This window comes from Lacerta agilis, chromosome 15 (genome assembly GCF_009819535.1).
Source record: "Lacerta agilis isolate rLacAgi1 chromosome 15, rLacAgi1.pri, whole genome shotgun sequence".
In the NCBI taxonomy this organism is placed as follows: Eukaryota; Metazoa; Chordata; class Lepidosauria; order Squamata; family Lacertidae; genus Lacerta; species Lacerta agilis.
In genome coordinates, this window is record NC_046326.1 from 16,658,569 (window position 1) to 16,684,120 (window position 25,552).

Consider the following 25,552-nt stretch of genomic DNA (forward strand, 5'->3'; position numbering starts at 1 on the left):
TCTCCAGCATATGAAGCAGGAAAGGGTTTTCCAGTCGAAGCTTTTGAAGATATTCAGGTGATAAAGTGGGATAAACCCAAATGCAGCCAAATTGTTGCTTCAACCCCTACTGCAAATTATACTTGAGAAACACCCCCCCTCCCCTCTTCTTTGTGGCATATGGCGTCTTTAAGTTTGGTGTGTGTGTGTGTGTGTGTGTGTGTGTGTGTCTCATTCCATTTCTCATAGTTCAGAAGATTACAGAACAGGCATAACTATGGGATTATCATATCCACTGATAATAGTTGCTAATACCATAACAGCCGTAGCTCCAGATTAATGCTGTCTCCTAACATTCCAGTAACGAACCTGAATTGCAACAAGCAATCACCAAGTGAGATCACACTTGCTGATTAGGTATATAGGTTCTCCGCTCTTACTCATCCATCTCCACCCTCCACCCCCACAATTTAATGAGTTCCAGTTTGTAGTATGTTAATATGTGTTGAAAAGGTATTTAAAATTAGCCTTTAATGTGAATTTCAAGTTCGGCTACCTTCACTCTTGAGAGTTGTTTCCTAACACCGCTGCATTAAGAGAGCTTTTTATTCTCATGTTTCCCAAACTAAGATAGCAAGTGTGTATGTGCATGTGTACACACACACACACACACACACACACACTCATTTCTGCTGAGGTGCTTCCAGGGATACTGTTGTGTTACTCCTTTCCTGTCTGAAAGACTCAGGCAGAGGGAGGAGCAACATGGCAGTGTATATATGTGTAGTGCACACACACATACACACTTGGGCTGACCTGTCCAGCATGTATCACATGGCTTTGAGTTTCACCTACATTCTTGGGGGTAGGAACTTATTTGCAAGTGGGGGGCAAGGGGGAGACCAGACATAACCTGATATTCCACAGGGGACTTGTATGTCTTGTTGACTTTTGTGCTTCCTCCTCCCTTTGTTTTTTGAAGACGCCCTGCCATTCACTTGTTTATGGACCAGAAACAACTAATTTATTATCCGCACAATTCATTTTGTGCACACTTCCTTACCTGCATTGGGGTGGGTGGGGAGAGAACAGAACATATTATTCACACCTGAATCGCACAATTGCTTTGTTAGTACAATAACAGCAAAAACAATGAAGAAAATGTGTCCACTCATTTATAAACAATATCAATTTAAATCTTTATTTTTATGCTTGATTTAATAAACACAATACCAGCAGGCAAGTGTGTTAACATTGTCTTTACTGATTATAAAATAGAAGGTGGGGGAAAACACCTATCCCATCCATTCCCACCCACCCATCCTGTTTGCAGGGAGGTGGGGAAGAGGATAATGGAAAAGTCTTCACATTTTGGTGGACTTTGTGAGGATCCTCAGGGGCAGCAGATCCAGCCTTCAATGAATGTTTTGCTCCCTGCTGCTCCCACTGCCACAGTGGCAGCAATGGCTGTGGTGTGCTTCTTGGAGGCCAGATCTGCCACCTCCTCAGTATTCCCCTCATACCACCTCTACAAGGGTCTCTCGATGAATAGGATATGCTGCTGGTCTACTCCCACCCTTGTTTCCGATGTAGATATTTATTCCCCCCTTCTTCCTGGTGTAGATCTCTTCTTCCCTGGCAGGGGTGGGGGTATCCATTTTGTGGTTCACCTCAGGTGCCAAAATGTCTTGGGCAGGCCCTGCTTATGCTTCAGATTCTCTTCTGCTCCAGACTCTACCGGATTATATTTCATTGATCAATTCAACCCCCTGGCTTTGGATTTCACACACACACACAAACTATATATGACAGAGCTGTGCTGAACACATGCCTGAAAGGAAGGAAAGATGCTCTCTGTAATAATGCTCTCTAATGCAAGAAGCTATTATTCGTGTCAAACCAACTTACTGGGTTGCATTTCATTTATTTTCTTTGGGAAACGACCCTCTTCTTTCCCTCTCTGTCTGAAAATCCTGAATCTCCCTTAGTTTGTTTTACTCTATTTTTTGCTAATTATTTTTGGAATAGCAAATGTGGAATTTAAATTCAAATGGAGGGTGAAAGCAGGGCGCTACTTCAAAGATGTGTTTATAATATGTTTGTTCTGTTAGAATTCTTGCAGATGGTGATGCATTTACAAAATGTTCCCTTAATCAAAATTGTATGTTGAAGAGGACCTTCTGTGAGGCAGATGACCCACCTCTAATCCGTCCAGCAGCTATCCCACATGTTCAGTTTCTTGGAGGTGTCATGAAAGACAACAACATGCTGAGATCTTTATATATCTGTATGCTGTTTCATTCTAGTCCCACCACGTAACTTGAGGATCGAAGCCCAGAAGGAGACCACAGTGGAAGGAGAAGAAATTGAGCTGAATTGCACATCGTTGGCCAGCAGACCACCCACAGTGATCAGATGGTTTAAAGGCAACAAGGAGCTATTTGGTAGACCCCATTCTCCCTCAATCAACTTAATCGTGTGGTTGTTGTTTTTAGAGATGGTTTTGCTGATAAGCAGGATACCCTCTTGATGATGTGAGAGAATAACTCAAAACAGCAGAAGGGAATCTTTTTCAGCCTGAGAGCTGCATTTCATTATGGGCAACCTTCTGCAGGCTGCATGCCAGAGGTGGGTGGGGCCAGAGACTGCAAGTGGGTGGAGCAACAGGTGCAACTCTTACCCCCCAGTAGGTCACATTCAAACCACACAAAAGCCAGAGATTCCTATGGCCCCCCTCCGCTAACACACATACACCATCTCCATCTTCCAGGCAAGCAAGAGGCACTGTCATAGCAAAGGACACATTCCAGCCAGGCAAAATCAGTTCAGAAGGGTGCAGAGCAGTGAATGGTGTGGTCTTTTTATAATGTGGAGTAGCTTTGTCAGTTGATCTGGAGCACGAGTTGAGGTTTCATGATAGACTCCTCCTTGACAAAATAAGCCAGGTGTCTCAAATTTTTGGGAAGCCTTTCCACTTCAATCCCAGGCATTTCCCTGCTCTCCCTTACCTTTCGCTGCCTGTTGAAATTGGCTTCCCTTTGGCAGGATGCCCCGCACAGGCTGCTTCTGCTTCTGTTTCAGCCCATTGCTGCTGTATTTTGCTGGGTCTTCAACAGTACCACTGTTTAAATATTTTAATTACTACTTTTAATTATGTAAATCCATGGAGTCACTTTCCCTCTTAATTATTGATGATGGCTTTTGGCAGTGGCATTGGAGGAAGAGGGTGGAGGATTTCTGGCTCCATTGACTTAAGTGTTTGGAAGGCATCCTGGAATTCCTAATCCTCGCTGCCGAGCACTGTAGATATTGTGTTTAATATCATGAGCTGGAGGTAGGGGCCCCCTTTAAATCTGGAAGCCAATAAGAGAATAAGGACTCACAGGCTTCCTTTCCTTGTGATTGACTTGCCAACCCTACTCCACTGCAAAATTGTTTGCTTAACTTTGATACCAGCCCTCCTCTTTTCCCTCTGTATCCCATTTATATACCAGATGTGGGAAACCTGTGGCCTTTCAGATGTTTCTGGAATCCAACGCCTATCAGCCCCAGCTAGCATGGCCAGTGATCTGGGATGATGGGAGTTTGCTATCTGTGGGACCATAGGTTCCCCTCTCCTGCTGTATATGGCAGGTAAACAACCACTCACCTGGACACCTTTGCCAACTAAGAATTTCCTCCTGACCACCAGGCAGAGAAGCTGCTTGTCAGCTAAAAAAGGAGTTGTTTCCCTTTATTTTGTGCAGGTCATCAGTGTGCCAAAAATTATTCCAATAAGTATGTAGGTAGGAAAGTAACAATGAAATGCAGGTGTGTCCACCTTACAAACACCCACAGATTATTGGAATGTGCAAATAAAAACAGAGAGAATAAAGTTGCAAGAATATGCCTGCTGAAGGGTTATGAATAGGTCAGCATATGCATAGTTGAACTATTTAAGAATTGTAGAAGTGGAGAGAAGCTCTGGAATAGATAAACTAAGCGTGGCAAGTCACTACTAGATAAGTACAGATTGCAGAAGTGACTTCAGTTGAAAATGACAACACGAATGCAGCAATGGAGCATTCTTGGATGGATATGGCATGGGTCTATTCATTTGCCATTTACCTGCTCTTTTTCCTCCCCTTTCACGTCCATTATGCAGGTAAAACAGAAGAGGAGCAGTGGTCAGACATGTTTACAGTGACCAGTCGCCTTTCATTGAAGGTCAAGCGAGAGGATGATGGGGTTGCTGTTGTCTGTCAGGTAGACCATCCTGCCGTCAAAGACTTGCAGACCAAGTACTACCTAGATGTAATGTGTGAGTACCAGAGTCACAACCCTCCCCCCCCCTTGCCCCACACATGGAAGTGGCTTGACCAAAGTGATTGATTAGACAATTATGGTTTATTGTAGCATACAAAAGTTGTTTATCTGATTTGATTAAATGAGAGGTTTAAAGTATTGAATTTGGGTTTAAGGCTTTCTTTCCCTGCTCTTTTTGAAGACAAAGTATTTCTCATCATCTGTTCTTGTGCTATCAGTGCAGAGCTGCTTCAAGACATGTGAACTAAGCATTTAAATATTAACATGGAAGTGTGTCAATGTTTATTATTATTATTATTATTATTATTATTATTATTACTACTACTACTACAAAAACCAAACCAACACACATATCAACGCCATCTACAAAGACATGGAATCCTAGAACAGATTGGAGTGCCGGTAGAGTCAGCAGGTCTAACCAGCAGAATAAGAGAACAAGAAGATAGAGTATATAAGGAGAATTGGAAAATGCATGTAGAGTATCTGAAAAATTACAGCAAACAGGTTAAAACGTTAGCAGGATTAGAATAAATTCAGCAGTATAAAATACGTGGAGATAAAGTGAGAAAGAAGAAGTATGGAGGGACTGCAATATGCAGGAATAAATAGAAAGCTAGAAGGAAACCATGGAAAGGTGGAAGGGAAGTCAAAGTTTAAATAATTTGTCAAATAATGTTATAGTGAATTGGAAAAAAATGTATTGATGAAAAATACAATTATTTTAAAAATGGAGTGCCTGTAGAGTGTAGTTACTATGGCTCAGTTCTGCACACTTCATCTACTCTAGAAGCTGTGAGGCAGAAACCCCTGTGTTTAGGTCTTACCTCAGCCATGAACTACCCAGGTGACATTTAGGTAAGCCATTGTGGTTCTGGTTATGAGCTGTGTCAAGCGTTGTGCAGCAGCAAGTACAAGTTAGCAACCAAATTATGCTGGAGTGGGACCAGCTGTCATTCCATCTGAGAAGATGAATATGTCTCCCTTTTTAGGTGTTCCACAGAACTCCACTTTTGGAAGCTCTGGGCATGTCAATCCTGCCCTATCTTACAGGGCTATCGTAGGGATTGTTGATAGTGTATGTGCCGTTATGTAAGAATTGTTACTACAGGAGGCTTTAAAGTAGATCCCACTGGCTGGATTGTTGATCTGCTTAAGCTGTGTTTTTCAGTTTCAGTAGGAGCGCCAGAGGTCTCTTACCGTTCCGGAGTGCCTTGGCATCTGCATATTCCTTGTTTGTTTCTTATGCTGAAGTAATGCTGAGAATTATGGCAGAAATGGCTGGCCTCTTTCTGGGATGGGAAGGGACCCATGCAGTGTGACATCATTCATTTGAAAACAAGGAAGAGCAGCAACCTGGCAGCAGTCCCCCAGAACCTCTTCTTGTTCACAGAGGAGCAGAAATGAAGCAGGGCGATCAGGAGATGGTGATTCAAAATGTCTTTTGTATATGCAGCTCAACCATAACATTACACAAAGAAGCCCCTGTGTTAATTTATTTCCTCTACTTCATTATGTTGTTCCATTATGAGCATTCTGCTTACAATTTTCATATCGCCCAAAAGTATTGGGGGAGTAATGTCCCCATAATGGGAAAACAAAAACCATCAGATACTGCCTAAATTGGCAGATTGTAGCTGTCTTGCTACTGTGCTAATGTGTAATTCATTTATGCAAACTTAATGTCCATTAACATTTCTTGTAGAGCTCCATTAGCTTTAATAATACATTAGCACCTTTGTTAGGTCTGATCAAAAAAGCTTAACCACACACACAGACAGAGACAGACGTACTTACCGGCGCGCACAGGCAAAAAAGGGAGATGGGCAAAGTTGCTTGAACTGTTGCAAGGTTGCCTGCTTGCTTAGGAACAAGGCTGGTGAGTTTTGTGAACAAATGTTATGACAAACCAGCTGCCCCAGGTGACAGCTTTTGGGTGCTACGGAGGCACCCAAGGGAGAGATACATAGATGTGATGCAAGCGACCAGGAGGGTGGACAGAGAAGGTATGTGATTGAACCATCTACCAATGGAGAATGTTCTGCCAGTTTCTGACACAACAAGAGAAGTTGACTCCCAATTTAGTCTGTTTAGAATCCCTGGTCTTATAATAACTCATGATGTAGGTTTTGTTTATGTAAGCCTATCCAGAGACATAGATGTCGGTGTATTTTTAATCCCTTTCACTGTTAATTTTAATTATTATTTTTAATATTTTGAATTGCTTTAGCGGTTTTATGCTGATAATTTTAACATCTCTTGTAAACCTCTTAAAGATCTCACTGCAGTTAGACGGTATATAGATTTAGTTAAATAGATCTTTTAAAATAAGATTTCTCTACCGCTTCTTATTTGCAGAAAGCAGTACCAAAGTGGTTCACGCAACAATAATAAAACACAATAAATCCAAACAAAATAAGCATCAAAATGACCAGTGTGAATCCTATTAAAGAAAGCCTGGATCAACAAGTATGTCTTCTGTTGCTGGTGAAACCTCTGCCCAGAGGGCGGCATATACCACTTGCATTTTCTAACTGTGGGATTAGAATATATTTGGCACCCCTGTTACCGAGGAAAGTGTGATCTTGGAGCATAGCAATACGTTCTCTTGTTTTCTTTTTCACAACCGACACTAAGCTTCGAGCCTTGGCTTAGGTTTCCCCCTCCTTTGGTACCGCCAGTGCAATGGGGCTACAGAAGAAATTGCACAGCCCACTCATCTGCTGCCTGATGTCCAGATTACAGCAGCCTTTTGAGTCCACGCCATGCCTTTCAGAGAAGTAGCACTTGTAAAATCAGGTGTAATTGTCTTACTCTCTCAATAGCTTTTTGGACTCGCAATCAGAACAAGGTGTAGCCCTCCCAATCACCGTTTCAAACACACCAGCTGACCGTTCTGTTAGGTTGCAGGCAGGCAGAGGCCTGAAGTGGTGCTGAGCAAGGGGTACCTAAGCATTGGCATCTCAGTGGTGTATCAGAGGCCACATCTCCTCCAATATGCCTCCGTGGAGAGGATGAGGAGAGGCAGTCCTCGAGGAAGGGGGACGTTAAAGAACTGGAATGTTATCCGCCGCTTCGCAGTTCACGCGTGACCTGACCCGGCCATTTCCTTTCCAGCACCTGCCTCTGTGATCAAGAGAGCCGCGCCAATGAATGCACAGTCACAGCGAACGATTTTCTCACTTTGGTGTACTTAGTATGAGATGGAATTCAGCAGGAAGTGGCTTGTAATAAAAGAGAAGGTATTAGCAGGAAAAATTCAAATTATCTACAGAGGTATTTCAAGGCAGTGAGCTAATTATTGTTTGCTCAAAGTCCTGAATATGCAGACACGCTAACGTTTCTACAAAAGAGAGGCGGGGGAAGGGGGAAAGCTAAATCGGGAAGAGACCTTTATTATGGCAACATAGCAAATTTGGCTCCCTTTTTTGGAGTCTCTCCCCACCCCCCGGCTTAGACACTATGAAGAGCAGAGGCCAGCCTTAGGCTCACCCCCCCCCTCCATGCAGGACGGCAGTGGCGTAGCGAAGGCGGGGCGTAGGGGGCGGGGCACCCCGGTTTCCAGGGGAGGGGGTGACACTTGGGCTGGCCTGGAAGCAGCAGAGCCGGCCCAGACGGAGCGCGCATGCGTGAAATCCGGCACATGCTCACTCCGCCGCCGGGCCGCCGCCGCTGCTCCCGCGGTGACCTTGCGAGCCGCTGAGCGATCGGCAGCTCGTGGGGCTGCTGTGCGCGAAAAGCAGCATGGCCTTACGCCCGCTGCTCATACTCAGCAGCCCCACGAGCCGCTGATCACTCACTGGTCACCACGGAAATACCGGCGGTGGAGCGCGCATGTGCCAGATTTTGCGCATGCGCACTCCGTCCTGACGTTGTGTTGTGACGTCACGATGCAACGTCATGGCGCCTGCCCCCAGGGGGTGCATCCGTTCGCCGCCCCGGGTAGCGAGGAGGCTTCCTCCGCGCCTGCATGACGGGGAGGAAATCAGAAGCTTCCATTTGGAGTTTGCAGCAATATAGCAGATGTTTGTTTTGACCCTACCATAGTTCTCCAACCAGGATAAATTGCATACCGGAAGTCGAAGCTCACAGTCTTCTTCCTTGCATATGAAGGAAATGGGAGGAAGGAGCACGCCAAGTTTCATGTCTGCTCATTCTCAAAACAGCCATCAAATCATCAGGACCCGTTGCCTTGTGTCACAGAGAACTGATCCCTTCCAACATGTCTTGTCATATCTGCAAAACGCTGCACTGCCACCTGTGGCTTGTTCCTCTCCAACTTTGCTATAATTTCAGGAATGCCTGTTTTGTGTTGAGAGACAAATAAGCCGCATATTAACTTTTCTGTGCAGGGTAAATTCCAGGCATCAGAGAAAAATCTACTGTAAGGGCAATGATCAAACAAGACAGGATAAGGAGAGGGAGGAAAGGAAAGTTATGTGCTGAATTTGCAAGCCAGTAAGGATGTTTCTAACTCATGCGCACATTGGGGAGCAAAGTGGGGGGGGGAGGGAACTTTAAATTGGTACAGTAAACCTTTCCTTAGATGACTGAGCTTTGTGTCTGCCACAGCCCCTTGAATGTGGTAATCGCAGTGTTGCAAGGAGAGATTTTGTCCGCATACCTGCCTTAGCTATTGTTCTGTACCCGTCAGTAATTCCATTAGAAGCAGAGCCTCCTGCTGCGCAATTTCACTTTGTTGGAAGTTAGCATGCGAGATCTCCGCCTGACAAGTCTGACCTATTTAACTTAAGGTTTTATGAGCATTTCATTTAAGCTGAGCTTTTTGTGCAGCTGCTCAACTGAAATTATGGATTTGGGTTTTGTTTTATTATTCGCATTGACGCCACTGTGAGAACTTTGAGAACTTAGTGAGTGGTTTCGTTGGCTGTTTCACTGAATTGCTGCCTAGTGGAAACCAAAAGATGGCTAAACATGCCCACTCCAGGCTGGGTGGTGGGTTGCTGGAACACGGTGCCAGCATGCCTGTGAAACTGAAGACAAATGTCTCTTACCAGCATAGTCGAAGCCTATGAGCATCTGGGTTGTTGTTGTTGTTGTTGTTGTTGTTGCTGCTGCTGCTGTTGGCCTTAACTAATCATGTCTAGGATATGGGAGGCGGGACATTGGCTTGTAAACAATCCTGAAGACACCTTTTCTGTATGCCCCTTAGAGGGGTTATTTTTAACAAGCGGTATAAAATGTTGTAATATGTAAGCTATACAATGCAAGGAAACCTGTGAGCTAAACGAATAGACCTGCAGTTATTTTTAATCTCCTCTTGCTCTCTTGTCTGGAAGCTGTTAAAATATGCCCTTCTCAGCAGCAAACTGTCTGGATGTTTGTGGGTTTCCCCTTTTGTCACGAGTTGCTTCACATAGAAGGAGAAGTGGGATGCAAATTACTTTAAAAAAAAAAAATGTGCCAAGACTGTCCTTACCTCATGAACAAGCCCCATCAAAGTCTGAGAATTGCACAGGCTGATGGTTCCCATCCAGTTCATCCAGACTTGTGCTGAAGATGTTCCTGGTTGAGTAGGCATACCTTGTCTCCCTGGTTTTGACCTCTGATGCTCCTAGGTAGGACCTCAGTCACACATTCCTAAACATGACTATCTTGCCATGGTTATGGATGGTACTTTGCTATGGTGGAAATCTGGCTTTCTCTTTTCTCTCTCTCTCTCTCTCTCTCTCTCTCTCTCTCTCTCTCTCTGTGTGTGTGTGTGTGTGTGTCACCAAGCACCCCTGTAATGTGAAATGGAATATCGCCTTAATACCAGGAGAACAAAGCTAAAACTGATGAGTGTCTACTGGAAGGGCACATAGCCCTAGCTGCCTTTACACTTGGGTGGCAGTCACAAGCCAGTTAGTTATGCCATGGGATTGGACTGGTGCAGCATATTGAAGAGATGGTTTGCCCCCAATGGTGGCTGATCCACTATATACTCCCAACTCCTTGTGTTGCTTGAGAAGGAAGCTGTGGGTAAATGTAATTTTAAAAGGGGAAATGGAGCATCAAAATACATTAAGGCATCATTAAGGGCTTGAGCTAAACAAACAGGAGAAGGGGAAAGCTCAGCCTTGCATGCTTGTGTGTGTGTGTGTGTGTGTGTGTGTGTGTGTGTGTGTAATCCCCTTCTCTTGCCTTTGTAGTACCTTCCTCCTTCCTTTGTTATGTAACACTAAGGGGAAGGCAGACAGGCACAGCTGAATTTTTAAGCCCCAGGAGAAGTAATGCAGAGTTAAGTCATAATTAATGGAACACAGATATTTATAATGTCTACATGCATGTTTATAAAAATATATACCCAGGGAAACTGCTGTAACCTCTGTTTGTTGTTCATAACCAAGAGAATTCCCTGTGCTCAATTATGTTTAACAAAAAAACAAAGAGAGAGAGAGAGAGAGAGAAATAGAGGGAGGGAGGAGGCTAGCCATATGCGGGTGCCTCGTGCTTTAATAATCTGTGTGCTTCTGGTGAGTGCAAATATTAATTGCAATAGTATGCAGTGAAGTGATTAACATCAATATAATTTATCATCTGGAGATTTCTGAACATAAATAAATGAGTTGTTTTGTTCAGCGAGGTGTTGACCCTTTCAGAATATGTGATTTAAAGGGGTTTTATATTATTATTACTATTATTGCAAATATGAAAGGCACTACGATCAGCCGAGTGTTCAGTTATTTGATTTTCTGGAGCATTAGCCACTCTTGTTTGTGACATTTCCCAGTTGGGTGCTCGTTTGCGAGCTCATTAATAAGGCTTTCTCTGAGGAATGTTGCTGCAAATGAAGAACAGTATAGCAGAGTCTGGCCCTGTGAGCATAACTCCCAGTCACAGCGAGTGTGCTGTTAAAGGGTTTAAAATGGGAAATAATTACACCCTGGCCCAAACCCAGAGGCCCCTGTTCTTTGCTGTGAATAAAAAGGCAAGCTTTTGTGCTTTGGAACAAAAAGAAAGAAAGAAAAAAGAAATAAACCTAACATTTTGGTGCAATCTTTTTTTCGGTACCAAAATGGATTCTTTCATGATTTGGGCCTCTCCCTTTGTTGGCTGTGTTTGGTTTCCCCCTTCTCTCAGCTATTTTACACCAAACTGTAATGCAAAGTATAATTGGTAGCAAAAGGCTATAAGATTTATAGTTCCTAACAGACTGTTTTAACAAGAACATCCAAACAAAAAGAGAGAACATGAAAACTCATTCTGTACATAGCGATTCAGGATTTACTCTTTTTTTTCATCTTGAAACGTGTATCACTGTGCGAGAGAATAAGAAAACGGTGCAATTGTGTAAGAGGGATGTGGTGCTTCCTAGCCTTTACGTTTCATACCTGAATAGTAATGCCAAGTTAAATTATTTTTATTTCCTTTTTCATCTACCCACTGCAGCCTGTTGTTCATTCTAGGTCTGAACTGGAAGCGGCACTAGCCCAAAGCATGCCTCTCTGTCAAGTGGTTGCAGTGAGTAATCTCTGGCCCCGCCACAGAGGACTTGGGAACACATCTCATGGCTCAAGTGACTAGTTGAGTTGCCTTTGCAGTCTGGCTGTCCTTCCTTGGGAGGTTCCATCCCAGGTTGGCACAGCTTCCTTGGCCACCGAGGAAATGGCACAACTTAGGGAAGGATTGTAGCTCAGTAGCAGAACATCTTGCATGCGGAAGGTCTCAAGTTCAGTCGCTGGCTTTCCCAAGTAGGACTGGGTCTGCCCCCGTCTGAAATCCTGGAGAGCCACCTGCCAGTCGGTTTGGGTCATCAGGTATCTGTTGCAAGCACCACATGGCACTTGAACCTCAGAATAATCAATCCAGCTGCCCGCATAGGATGAGAGGTCAGCCATGGTTCTATTTCCTGAGCAACTGCAGCATTGTTGTCCTTGCTTCCAAATGAATTTGTTACTTCTCATTGCTAAGTGACTTGCTGTGAGTGTCATGGAGTGTTGGGCATAGCATCCTGGCACAAGCAAGCTGCCTTGGGGCCCCATAGATTACTCTGAGATCCCATAGGTTGCTATGGGATCCTTGGTCTGCTAACATTCCATAAAAATCCGCGAGATCCACAGCTCGGTCTTTAGGTTCCACTGATTTCAGTGGGGCATTTGTGAGCCTGTTTTCTCTGGTTTTTTCCACTTCCCAGCGCTGTGTGCATTAGAAATTGTGCCTTTTCAGAAAAGCAGGCAGGCAACATGCTCATAACAGTGAAAGAAATGTCCTTAACAGGGTTCTGAGGGTAGCCAGAACTGCAAGACTGCCCACCGTCTGACACGCCTCCCCAGGAGTCATCAGATCCCAAGCATGCCTGCATGCAGAGCCAGTGTGGTATAGTGGTTAAGAGTGGTAGACTCATAATCTGGGGAACCGGGTTCGCTTCTCCGCTCCTCCACATGCAACTGCTGGGTGACCTTGGGCTAGTCATGCTTATTTGAAGTCTCTCAGCCCCACTCACCTCACAGAGTGTTTGTTGTGGGGGAGGAAGGGAAAGGAGAATGTTAGCCGCTTTGAGATTCCTTCGGGTAGTGATAAAGCGGGATATCAAATCCAAACTCTTCTAATTGAATAGGCTGCCATATTTCCTTATGGTATTGTACAGGCCTATGCAGCTGCATGGACATCGAAAGAAAGTCTGCACTGGGGCAGAGGCAAGAGAGAGACACAGAGAAAGCTGCAATGGGAGGCAGAGGCTTAGAGGACTGGTTAGGAGGCTGTGGTGCGTTCCTCTGGCCATCTATTGGAAGACGTGTTTCTGTAGCTTAATACAGTCAGCTGCCCCCTAGGCGGTACATGGGTTATTCACCTTGTCCTCTGTCCCACCCAAACAAAGCCCCTGGGAAAGAGAATATCCACTGAGGCAATTTTGATGTAGTGACATGTGCCATGGGTTGTTCTGTAATATGGGGCAAGGACTAAAGCCAGGAAATCACAGTGACTTTACCCCTTTCTGTAAAGAAACTTTTAATGTGCAATTCGAACTAGCCTTACCTGGGAGTAAGCCCCATTTAATTCAATAAGACTTGCTTCTTGCTAGGATTGTGCTGTAATTCACTGAAACCAATTTTCTCTGCCTAAAAAGCAGTAGCGATATTCAGTTTTCCTGATGTATCCTCATAGGAAAAACATCAGAAGTGCCCTTCTATTGAGTCAGACCATTGGTTCACCTAGTCCAGTAATGGGGGTCTGGGAGAGGATTTTCTCTGTGGCCTCCCGTAATTGTTGAATGCCCTCCCCATAGAGCTGTGTCTAGCTAGACTCTATCACTGTCATTATTCAGCTTCCATTATATGCTGAATATTGACCCTTTTTACCCTGGCATTGGACATATAACATATTTTTGTGGGAACAATCTCTTCTGTTTTGGTTGACCTGCACTGTGCTGCTTTGGTTGGGAATTGTTTGGCTTGGTTTTAATTGCATGAATATATTTGTTGTAATCCACTCTAGGACCTTCTGTTGAAAGGTAAGAAATCATATAAATAAGCAATATTGCCTGCACTGACTGGCAGCAACTGTCCTCTGCTTCAGACAGGGTCTCTCCCAACCCTACCTGGAGATGCTGGGCACTGAACCTGGGACCTTTTGCAGGTGCTCTAACCCTGAGCTATGGTGGTTCTGCTTTCGATTCCATTTATCACTCTCTTTCCCCTTGCCTTCCCCCAATGGTCTTGGTTTTCTTAGTTCTGTTCTTCCTTGGTTTCCCTCTTATTTTTTGAACTGTAGTTACCTTGTATTGGTTAATGGTTCTTTTTCTTTTTTTTCTTTCCCCAACTGGGGTTCCACGAGTTTCAGCGTTGGACCCTTTGCTTCTCATTCCCATTCCTTCATGGTCTCTTATTCAGTCCTTTGGTATGTTGCCATGTCTATGCTGATGATATTCAGTTATTCTTTACTATCTCTGATCTGTCGTCTTGTTTAAATCTTTGATCTTGTCTTGCTATTTCTTCACAGCTGTCTGCTTGTTCTTTAAAGCTAAATCTTTCAAGGACAAAATTTCTTATTTCTTTTTCCTCTGGACTCTTCCCTTCCCGTCTGTTTTTGTCAATGATGCAACAATTTTTCTTTCCTTTCAAATCAAAGATATTGCTCCTCTTTTTTTTCCTTCTGCGATCCCATCTTTAGCCAAGCCTTTTCAAGCCTTTTTCAGTTGTCTAATATTGATAAGATCCTCCCCCACCCCTGTTATTTCTGCCCATTGTTCCATCTGTGTTCTCATTTTGCCCAGATTGGGTGATTGTAAGACTCCTTAGGTAGTCTTCCCATTTTAAGCTTCTTGTTTCTTAATTTGATTTTTTCTTCCCCTGCCCCGTCTTATTTATTTTTTTCGACATGCAAATACGATCATGCATCTCCGCTTATGATGTTGCCTTTTTTCCCTTTTCACATTCAATTTAAGATTATGTTACTTCCCTCTAGCGCCTTTCATTTCTGATTTCTCTGTAGTCTCTTTTGGGGTCTTTGTTGCTTCTTACATCACATCTCTTCCTTTGATTCATGCTTTGGTTCTTCTTTTCCTTATCTACGAAACTCTTTACCAGCTGATATGTGATTAATTTATTCTCTTCTCTTTTTTTAGCAAATGCCTTAGGACTCGCTTATTTTTGCATTTGGCCTGCTCCGGTTTTTTAGGGTTTAAAAAGTACAGTACCAGTGCCTCTGTGTGTGTGGTGTGTGTGTGTGTGTGTTTTGGTTTGGGCGCGCCAGTTGAGCACTTCACAATTAATCAATATTATTTTCTCTCCTCTTCCTTTATTTGTGGTTGGTAACTGTGCAGGAGTAAAGGGCAACAGGACCAGCATGACATTCCTGTTGAAGGGGAAAGAGGGAGGGTTTGACTTTCATTTGCTCATGAAATTCAAATACGGGTTATAAGGCTATGAGGTACAGGGAAGGGGGGAAACCATTCCTCATCTAATATTCTGACATGAAACATGAAAAGTTTTATGTGGTCAAGCCAGCACAGGTTGATATTGACTGTTATCTCCCAAGAATGTGGAGAGAGCAGGCTTGTTCCTTGCCTCTGGAAATGTGTGCTGCACAGCCTTAGCCTATACTGTAAATATGTGCAATTTTATTTTGTGCTAAAAAAGAGAGGGAGAGTTCATCAAGCCCCCAGTGGGCTCTACCCTAACTCCCACCCCCCACCCCCCAAAAAACCTGGTTGTTGCTATTTAATCTTGTGTATGTCACTCTTTCTAGACCATATGAGAAAATAAAGGTACTATGTCAGATTGTGCTGTTAACTTTCTGGGTCTATGGATTTGTGTTTTGTCTTAACGTGTGTGGCTAACCCAAGACTCACGGGCATGCAAGGGAGAAAATCCAGATAGCATTCGTCTATGTCAGTAACCAACGGCCCACAAGTCGTGTCATTATTTCTTATCTGTGGGGATTGCATAATGATTGGCCCTATTGAACTCCCACTGCCTTCTAAGAAGGCAAATAAATTTTGTTTTCTGAAAGCATTCTATGAATTTTGTTTTCTGAAGGCAGCCCTGTATAGGGAAGTTTTAAATGTTTGATGACTTACTGTGTTTTTATATTTTGTTGGAAGCCACCAAGAGTGGCTGGGGAAACCCAATCAGATGGGCGGGTTGCTGTTGTTGTTGTTGTCATTATTTTCCAGTCTGTTCCCTCTGTCTTAATAATAAAATAATCAGTCATTCCTATTGTAAAATAATTCTAAACATTATAAAATAATACTTGTTGAGTATATAGTAATTATTGCATATATCTTCTTAACCTTGTTTATATCACAGGATGAGAAGCAATGGTAATATCACTAGCAAAATAGATAAATTAATAAGTAATATAAACATGTATTATTAGCCATTTATTTCAGATTTTTGAGGGTTTTGTTTTTTTGCCGTTAGATGTAACTAACTTCTCTTACCTGCCACCACCTTCAGATATTACAGTCTTGCATTGAGTTCTTTCATTTAGTGCAGATTTGCTGCCAATTCCAGGAATTGGATGTGGGATTGTGTGGAAATCAAAATGGATAAAGCGGCGCTCAATTGGCTGCCTTGAGCTGATAGCATTCTGGTTAGATTGTTTGTTGCTCCGCATGTGCCGTTGTTGAAGGCAATGGACTTTGTAACTGCGGACTTGGGCTCTTGTTCCTACAGGGTCTTTCCAAAGGATTTCTGAGCTGCCTCCCTGAGTGCAAAATGCCTTTAATCCCTCAGTGTGTTTGTGTTTGGGGATTTACGAGATTCATCGGCACGAGCAGAAGTCTCCGCTTTGTTCCAACAAAAGGCAGCGGCCTGGCATTTCTTCCCTTAAGCTTTTCCTAGCACAAATGCACCCACCGGAGCCTCGGCGTATTAATATGCCACGGCACAAAGTATTGTCAGCCCATAAAATATGATACATGATAAAATGTATCAATTCTGAGCGCCACAAATCTGCCGTTTCACCTCAGCATGAAGGCAAATGAGTTTCCTTTAGCTCGAGTGAGTTCAGAGATAAACTTCAATTTAACAAAATTTCATTTTGCAAGAACCAGTGGGGCTGCTGCCCTTGGTGTGCGGATTCCTTATCAGTGCGTTAGGCTTTGGAGGCTATTAGTCAACTTAATTTGGGAAAATGCCAGGATAATTTGCTGATTAGACGGGTGCAGTGGAGAGGGGCAGGAGGGTGAAGCCGTGTCAGTACAAAGTTTTTGTTTCACGATCTGTTTAAATGCACGCACACGCGGTTGCTTGATATCGTTCGTATGTTGTTTTGTATGCAGACGTATAAATTGATGTTTGTATTGTGTGTTTGATGTGCAGATAAGCCTGAAGTGCAAGTCCTGCAGAATTCCCCTGCTCAGCCTCTAACGAGAGAAGGAGACCTCCTCGACCTTCTGTGCCAAGTGAAGGGCAAACCAGAGTAAGTGGAGGATCTGAGACTCGGTCAGGACGTGTCCATCCACGTAACTGGGCTGTTCAAGGAGAGTGCTTGCCTCCTTCTGGTCTTTTTCTTGAGCATGTGCTGTGCAGCACCCGGTCCTGTTCTCCTGCGTTGGTATGCCGTTGCACGCCTGAAGCACAAGGCCACGAGAAAGCACCTGCAGCCATGGTGGGGAACCTGGGGTGGTGGGAACCTGTGGCTCTCTAGGCATTGTTGGACTCTCTCCAACTCCCATCAGCCCCAGCCCATGTGGCCAGTGGTGATGGGAGCTGGCATCCAGCCACACCTAGAGGGCTGCAGATTCCCCACCCCTGGTCCACTTCCACTCTTCAACTAGCAGATAGGGTTGTGGGGCTGCAGAAACTTGGAAGTGCCCAAAGGAAACATTGGCTGCAGTCAGACTGCAGATAAAATGCTAAGGAAAGTTATCTATTTGAAAATGCTTGGGGTAAGATTCTAGAAAATATAGGTCTCTCCCCACCAATACAAAATAAGAAGGGCTTTGCCCTTACATTTTCCCTCTCCTCTGATTTTGTTTTCCATGGTGAACACAGCTTAGATTTTGCTCAGTTTTAAGTTGACCTTCCCCTCCAGTATTTTCCTTCTTTGCTCCTGGGCCTTTTCTTCAGTGTCTGTGTTAATGAGTGAACCCTAACAGAGACATTTCTGATCAATATGCTACTGTTTTGAATTTTTTAGCTACAGAAGACTTTCTTTTCCTCTCACACCAGGCTCTGTCACTTTTTATCCATCATCTTTTACTATGAATTCAGATCTAGGGCTGAAATCCTAATGCTTGCTTACGTGAGAGTAACTCCCCTTGAACTTAGTTGAGCTGACTTCCAAGTAAATGCATAGGATTGAACTGTGCACTGCTTTCCCTGAGCTTTTCTGTTTAACTGATGTATCTTGCAGAGCCCTTTTATTCCTGTGTGTGGTATATTATCCTTCACTTGGTATGTGTAAAGCTTTGCATATTGTGGCTTTAAACTTGTTTTTTCTAAATCCTGTGTGAGAAGAGGAAGAGAGAGGGGATGATTGCTCAGTTGGAAATTATGTCTCTGGTGTTCTCAGCCAAAGGAAATGGAGGACATTATGGACTGATTTACCTTAGTTATGTCTCTCTCCAACAAATGTTTTGCGTTGCTTCCAGAAGATGCTAAGACTTTGATGGAATAGAATTTCAAAGCTGAGAAATAATACCCAAGCATCCTCCTGTGTGTGCCCCCACAAAGAAAATTCTGAGCCTTCCTGCTTTTCCAATTGCATATTCTCTCTCTCTCTCTCTCTCTCTCTCTCTCTCTCTCTCTTTCTTTCTTTCTCCCTGCCCATTAAAGTTGGGTATTTGTTACTGAACTCAACTATATCACAGGAAGAAAGAAATGCTACTTATGACAGTGACTTAACATGCAAGTAAAAGGGTTAGTAATGCATTTTGGGTTATTGTTTTGTTTTATCTTCTCCCTGCTTAGGCCTACAGATGTGTCATGGTTAAGAGTAGACGACGAGATGCCTCAACACGTTATAGTGTCAGGTTCAAACCTCCACATTAACAGCCTAAACAAAAGCGATAACGGCACGTACCGCTGCAAGGCTTCCAATGAAGTGGGGATGTCCTTTTCCGATTACACACTTTATGTATACGGTACGTGAGACAAACACACCCTTCTTCCAGGTGTCTTTATGCTGAATTGCTGTCAAATATTCTGGGCGGGGGATGGAATAAGCAAGCAGTTTGATGGAGAAAGCAGCCTCTGATAACTGTTCAAACTCGGCACATTAAGTGAGTGGGTTGTTTAAAACACACACAAAAAAACCCCCCAAAAACCAAGCCTATTTACTTCTGTCTTCTTTCCCCCATCTGATTCAGACTGTGTTTTCTTCCCATGTCAAGTAAGCCATTACTGCCTGCACTATCATTAAGTGCTGGTTTAGAGAATGGGAGTTGCCAGATGCAATGAGGGGCAGGGCAATAAACATCTTGGAGTCATCCTGTTTCATTTCACAATTCAGGACAGCTTCAGCCATATTTCCATTTGTATTCCAGTGAAGTCTTTTCAGAAGCATCTGAAAAAATGAGCACGGGAGTTTTTATTTTATTTTTATTTTAAGCCAGGCCTTCTTAGCAAGTTAAATAACTGAAGATGTGTGCAGATAATGTAACCCAGCACACAGTCTGGAAAGGCAAGTCTCATTCTGCCTGTCTTCAGCTGCCAAAGAGGCACTAAAACATTTGCAAAGGCATTTTCTTAAAAGTGCCGTTTATGTACTTGCTTTAATTCTGTTTTCCTGAGTTTCTTTTTACTGTTCCTTAAAATGTTGTGGCATAAATAGCAATAATCCTAGCCTGCAAAAAGAAAAATTAAATAATTTCCCACCCACCCTGGAGCTACCGTTCAGAATGCGGTCCTTTCAGCCTTGGGAAGACTGGTGTGTTCTGTGTGACATGAACGCATTGCTGCTCTGTAGGCTGTGGTGCAGACAGTGTGGACAGATAAATCAAGGCATCTAATAATGAGAGCCAGTTGTTTTCAGATCACTGTGTTCCTGAATCCCCTCGGTTCCAGAAGACTCTTTCTAGGAAAACTTTAGGGGGTGATTGTTGGTTGCAGTCCCATTCCATGAAATGTCACTTCACATGTGTAGGGCATTCAATTTATATAGCAGGCTCTGTCGTAAATGTTGCAGCTTCAGAATGTTTAATGGGTAAGTTGCCTTCAGTCATTCCTTTCCCATGCATCCTCTCTAACCTCCCCGCAGCCCCCCAGCCTCCAAGTCTGCCCTCTCCAGCAGCTTAGTGTTGCTCTGCATATTGATGCTTGTTATGCAGCAGCTCAGTCTGGGCTTCTGACCCTGTGCACTGTTCCAAGTTGTTATAATCTGCCAACCGTCACGGGCCTCCATCCTTAACATTAGTTTGCAAGTGCAGAGTTGGAGCAGAGCAGTAGATTTGTTTGCTCGGGGCACAAAGCATGAAACCCACCAATTGCAGTCTTCACCCAGGGAGAGGCATTGTGAGATTCCCCTCTGTACTTGTAAAGGTCAGCTAACTGCGTACTTTATTCTTCCCCTGCCCATCCATCAAAATTGTGCGTACTTAAACAGGTAGGAACCTTTTAATGGTGTAGAGTGGGAAGGTGCCTTCCTGATGATGTTACCTTTGTGTGGTTGCTCCAGAGAAGGTGTTTTGACTTCCTTGTGTGATTATATACACCATAGCTGCCCCTAAGTCTAGTGCAAGAGAAGTGAAACTTTGTGAATGAAAGTTAATTGGGCTGGAAAGATTAGGAGGACAGTGCATATCTGATGATGTGTACAAGTCTTAGGAAATATTTGGGGGGGGGGGAAATCTTTTTAAAGTTAGGATTTAGAAAAGTAACATTTCCAAACAATCTGATCCTTCCTACAGAACAGCTTCGCATGGGTGAGTTGAACAGACGGTTGTCCTTGCCATCGTTACACTGAAAAATGTTTAAATAGTAGGATTTTCACTGAAAACAACCAAATGCTTTCAAAGAGAAGAGGAGAGATAAAATTAATAATGGAATAAAGCCCATACCTGAGTCCCTCAAATTCAAATGCACCATTCCACATATGTGCCACCATTTCCTCTTGCCTTGTATCTGAAAAACTTTGGACTGATACTTTCTCCCCTCAACCAAAAACCAAGGCTTTCAATCAAAACTGAAATATTTTACCGCCTATGCCCATTTTCAATGGGAACACCTCAGGGGAGGCTGACATACCTGCCAAATCTTGCAAGTTTAGTTGGTGAAAAAAGTGGTGAAGCTAAAAATTGAGAAGGCTCAGGAGACAACACCACGACCCCACGTTGGTCACCAGATCACTCAAAACCTGTTAGGTGTTTGCTATTGCTAATCAGGTTTTCTGTTGCATGAGCCAATTAGAGGTCCATGGATTTGAAGATATTGTGCCCTGGAAATGCATCAAATCAAAGTTTCTTTCAGTACCTGCCTAATACAGCCAAATGCACTGGCAGTGGAAGCTGGATATCTGGCAATGTACTCTGCATTATTTCTCTGACCCGGGGGGGGGGGGTGTTACCCGGAATCTCCTCTCCTGTGGAAAGTTACAGCAGAGGTCAACTTTGCTGACATCATCTGAAGGAAGGAGCAGCCCTCATTTTCTTGATGATCTCCTTGACCTGAATTGTATGTCAGTCTTGGCTAAGTTCCTGGTCTCAGGCTGAGGCCCATCAAACCTCTGCTTAAAAATTAACATGCAAATATATCTAAGCAACAAAGGATCTAAGAAATTATCAGCAGCGTAGCCAACCTTCGGCACCAAACTTGCAAAGCCCAGCTAACAGCTACTCCTCTGGTGGCATCTTAATTGCATATGGGAGAATGCCATCTATAAACACGCACCAGGCAAAACTGGTTTCCAGCTTCTTCGCCTGCTTGGAATCACCCATTTCAACACAGTCTCTGGCAGCAGGAAAAATAGGTAGTAAACCAACCACGCATTGTTCCCAGTCAAACATGACTCTGCGTGTAGAGTAGCCCCTGCCATGTACAGCTGAGTGGGAGACACAGAATCTAATGTACCAGGCACAATTGACCAATAGATTCTTCTGCATCTACCTCAGTTGAATAAGTAGGATCTGCAGGTAGCACTCATAGAATCATAGAGTTGGAAGGGACCCAAGGGTCATCTAGTCCAACCCCCTGCAATGCAGGCATCTCAGCTAAAGCATCCGTGACAGGTGGCCATCTAACCTCTGCTTAAAAACCTCCAAGTAAAGTTTGTGTGAAAGGGAACTGCATCCTTCATAAATGTGTTAGCAACAGGATTGCGGAGGCACCCGACATGTTGCTGTACATAAGTGTAAATTCATTGATGACATTTTGAAGCAGATTCATGGGGGAAGGGAGAGGTCTACATCAAAATGGCACCTCTGTGACGAGAGACCACCTGTCTCTGAGTATCAGACCCTGGACACAGAGATTGGGCATCACCCTCAGCATCTGACTGGCCCCATTTGAAGGGTAAATGCAGGATTAGATCAGTTGTTGTTTTTTAAAAAAAAGATCGACAAAAATAACTAGACTGCAAAAATTGTACTGGCCTGCTAGGAGGCTACGTACCTTATGTTTTTCATGCGTGCAACAGAGGAGAGGAAGCTTAACCGTGCTGGCTTCTATTAAGCTTAGCATACTAGTTTTAAAATGCCTTGGGCCAGATCTTTCTACCCCCTTATTTGGTGGCCTTCTCTGGTGTTTCTGTGCTGCTTTCAAAGGAGATAGCTCAGAAACCAAGTGGTCTGGTAGAGGACCCTTCCTATCTCTGCCAGCTAGCTCACTCTCCTGTGTGTAATCCCTGGCCACATTTGGCTTTCACGGAAATACCGGTACTTAAATACTTGACTGGACTAGATGAACCTCCAGTCTGATCAAGCAAGGCAATTCTTATCAAGTGTCAGGTGTTGTAGGCAAAGTTTTTGTGTCAGTTCCCGTAGTTATCTTCCAAGTTTTCCAACCTGAACATGCATTGGGGGACCCATTTTTTTTCTATTTTACCATATATGTGTGCATTGGTGGTAGTGCTACTGTTGCCACTCATCTCAGATCAGGCTGCGACCCAGGAGCGGATACTGACCTACCAGATGAAGACCAGTGCCATAGGGAGCACCCAACCCTTCTGATTCCTATTCCTAGACCACCGGCTCCTTTGATTTCATCACTTAAGTGAGCGCTGAATTGAGTGCCTGGAGGTTTTCCCAAATGGAGCCCTTGACCCCTTTGGTATTGCAGTTGATCCAGACATCTGAGTGGTTGCAAACATTTGCTCACTCAGTGATGCTGCACCCAAGTGATGTTTCCTATCTCCTGAGGAAGTTGTGCCAAACACAATAAAGGTGAAGCACATAATTAAAGTTTGGATGTATTAATTAGAAAATCTGAGAGCTCACTCGGAGATGAAAGAGTAGCAGATGTGTCAATGATGAGAAGTTTGACATGCTCGAGATAAAATTTAAAATCAAAAGCTTCCGAACTGTTTCATGCTCCATTATTGTGGATTCATTCCTGAGTTCAAAGTCTGGTGCTCTACTTAACACATTCAGTTTGATCATTTGGGCACAGATATGTGGTGGGTTCCCCCCCCCCTTCTCCCTTTTTCTTCCCTCCACCCAGTAACTTTTTATGAAGTCGTGATGCTGTCTCTTCTGGATAAATATTTGATGCTTCTTGAGATTGTTTGCTGTTGGCTTTTGCAGGTCAAGCGTCTTCTATACATGGTGCTCCCCCACCTACCTTTTTTTTTTTTTAATGGCGGAGGGAGAAATCCCCTTCATCTTTATCTGTTGGGACCATTAAGGGATGTGATATATTAAACAGGAGGAAAATCTGTGAGCCCAGACAGAGCATTAATATTTATAAGTCACAAAGACATTGACTTTATTTTAAAAGAAATCTCACTAAAATCTTCCATGCATCCAACTTGATATTTAGTCGTGACATTCTCGTTCCCTTTTGTATTTATTACTGGCTTAGAAGTAGTTTTATATCCTGCTGGGATGTATTGATGGAGGGAGAATAATGAAGTTAACTGCTCTGGAGAAAGGCAGAGGGAGAGACGTACTCATCTGCTGTTGATATTTAGTCTGTTAAGCGCAGCAGGGTCTCTCTCGCCTGCCCCACTCCTAGCCCCTAATTTTTAGATTATTATTTTTTTAAGACAGAATAAAGCATTATTGTTCTTAATACATTGCAAACCGTCCTCTTAGCCATAGAAAACATGCAACTTTTTTTTTACTTGCTTTGTGTTGTTGTTGTTTTTCATTTGTATTGGTTTTCCCCCCACCAGGCTTTTCCCATACCATGTCACTGGAGTATCAATGACTAATTTTGTGTTGTGTGTTGCTTCTCCCCACCCCACTGCCACCAATTTGTCCTTATGTTTGAGGGCAGGAAAATGTGTTGCTTTGCTTCAGTCATCCTAATCCAGAGCTTCTCCACCAAATTAATGGAGTCCCATCCTCACATTTTAGCCTGCCCTCTTCTCCCGATACTTAAGACCTACTTCATAAGGGTGGGCAAGAGGGTATAACCGCCATCCTTTATTTTTGCTTCTTTGTTAATTTATTGACCAGTTTTATGTTCTGCTCATATTTTTTAATTTGCTTTTTTCTGTTTCCCTTTTTATGTTTTATCTAGATCCCCCCACAACTCTCCCTCCACCCACAACAACCACAACCACTACCATCCCTGCCACCACCACAGGTACGGTACCTTCATAAACCATGGATAAAAACAGAAATGTGTGTTACTTTTTATGAATACCAGATGGGCAGAGGTTGGGGGAGGAGATAGAGGAGAGAAGGGGGGCTGTCACCCCATTTTTTACACTTACTGTTAATTTATTTTGTTTTGTTTTGCTAGCACTGTAAAGTGGGACCCACCAATAAATGATCCTCTGATAATGGAGGTCCCTGAAGTCTCAGACATCCTGCTCAGGGAGTCCATAAATCAGCATTGCCCAGCCCCCCAACCCCACCCCAGTTCAGTTTGAGTTATTCATGCTTTAAAACGTAAAGCACTGATTCTCACTTTGAACTTTGGCTTCAATAGTATATTTACAAGCATCTTTCTTTATATTAGGCAATTAATTTCGTTTTGATTTTCAGTTATCATAATCTGCTTCAGTATCCTGCAGCCATCAGCACAGCGTACACCAACAGAGTTCCTTCGTGCCACTTTCTAAACTAGTTCCCTCTGAATTTTAAACCCCTGCCCTGCCTTCCCACCCATCACTTTGAGCCAAGATACATCCTACACAGTCAACCACCATCAAACATCATTTGTACCACCCGCCCCTTCCTGTGAGCTGCTCTCTCCCTCTTCTGATAACCGGGCATGGTTGCCAAATCCATCTTCCATTATCATCACCACCCCCATGATGCTTCTGTTGCAGCTTTTTTAAATTTTGCTTTCGATAAGAAGAGATGCCAGACAAGAGTCCTGTACGGAAGGTGAGACTGCACTACTCTCTTCACAGGCAGCCTTTGATCCTGTTACAGTCTCTCCTTTGCTTAACGTGAAGGTTGCCATTCACCTTCCAGGCAGTTGTTGTGCCTTCACTCTCTTTATGTCCCTGTCTTCTGCTTTGCTTTCCCAGAGATTCAGAATTAATGGATCTGTACAAATAACAAAAACCTTTCCTTCCGGTGTGCCTTAGCTATCATTTTCTGTTGTCTTGTCTAGCCTTTTGCCTCATTACACTTTTCTCCTTCTAGGATCTTAAGAAACCAAAGCTCCTATAGGTTTCTGTGTATTCCCAGAGTGCCAGAGTGGTTTGCTTTGTCTGCAGCATTATGGAGTGGGCCTGCCCACCATTTACCTTCTAGCACTTTGTGGTG

The 25,552-nt window shown here is 43.6% G+C and overlaps 1 protein-coding gene across 1 annotated transcript in view; it reads left to right on the forward strand.

Moving 5' to 3' along the window:
* The window catches only part of CADM1 (cell adhesion molecule 1), a gene marked incomplete at its 5' end in the record, with an annotated part of 67,129 nt that overhangs the window by 4,266 nt on the left and 37,311 nt on the right, over positions 1–25,552 (forward strand). The window contains 5 exons of the mRNA XM_033171471.1: positions 2,286–2,423; positions 4,124–4,279; positions 17,052–17,151; positions 18,645–18,817; positions 24,351–24,416. Coding sequence (XP_033027362.1) covers positions 2,286–2,423; positions 4,124–4,279; positions 17,052–17,151; positions 18,645–18,817; positions 24,351–24,416 — 633 coding nt within the window. The remainder of the gene's footprint in view (positions 1–2,285; positions 2,424–4,123; positions 4,280–17,051; positions 17,152–18,644; positions 18,818–24,350; positions 24,417–25,552) is intronic.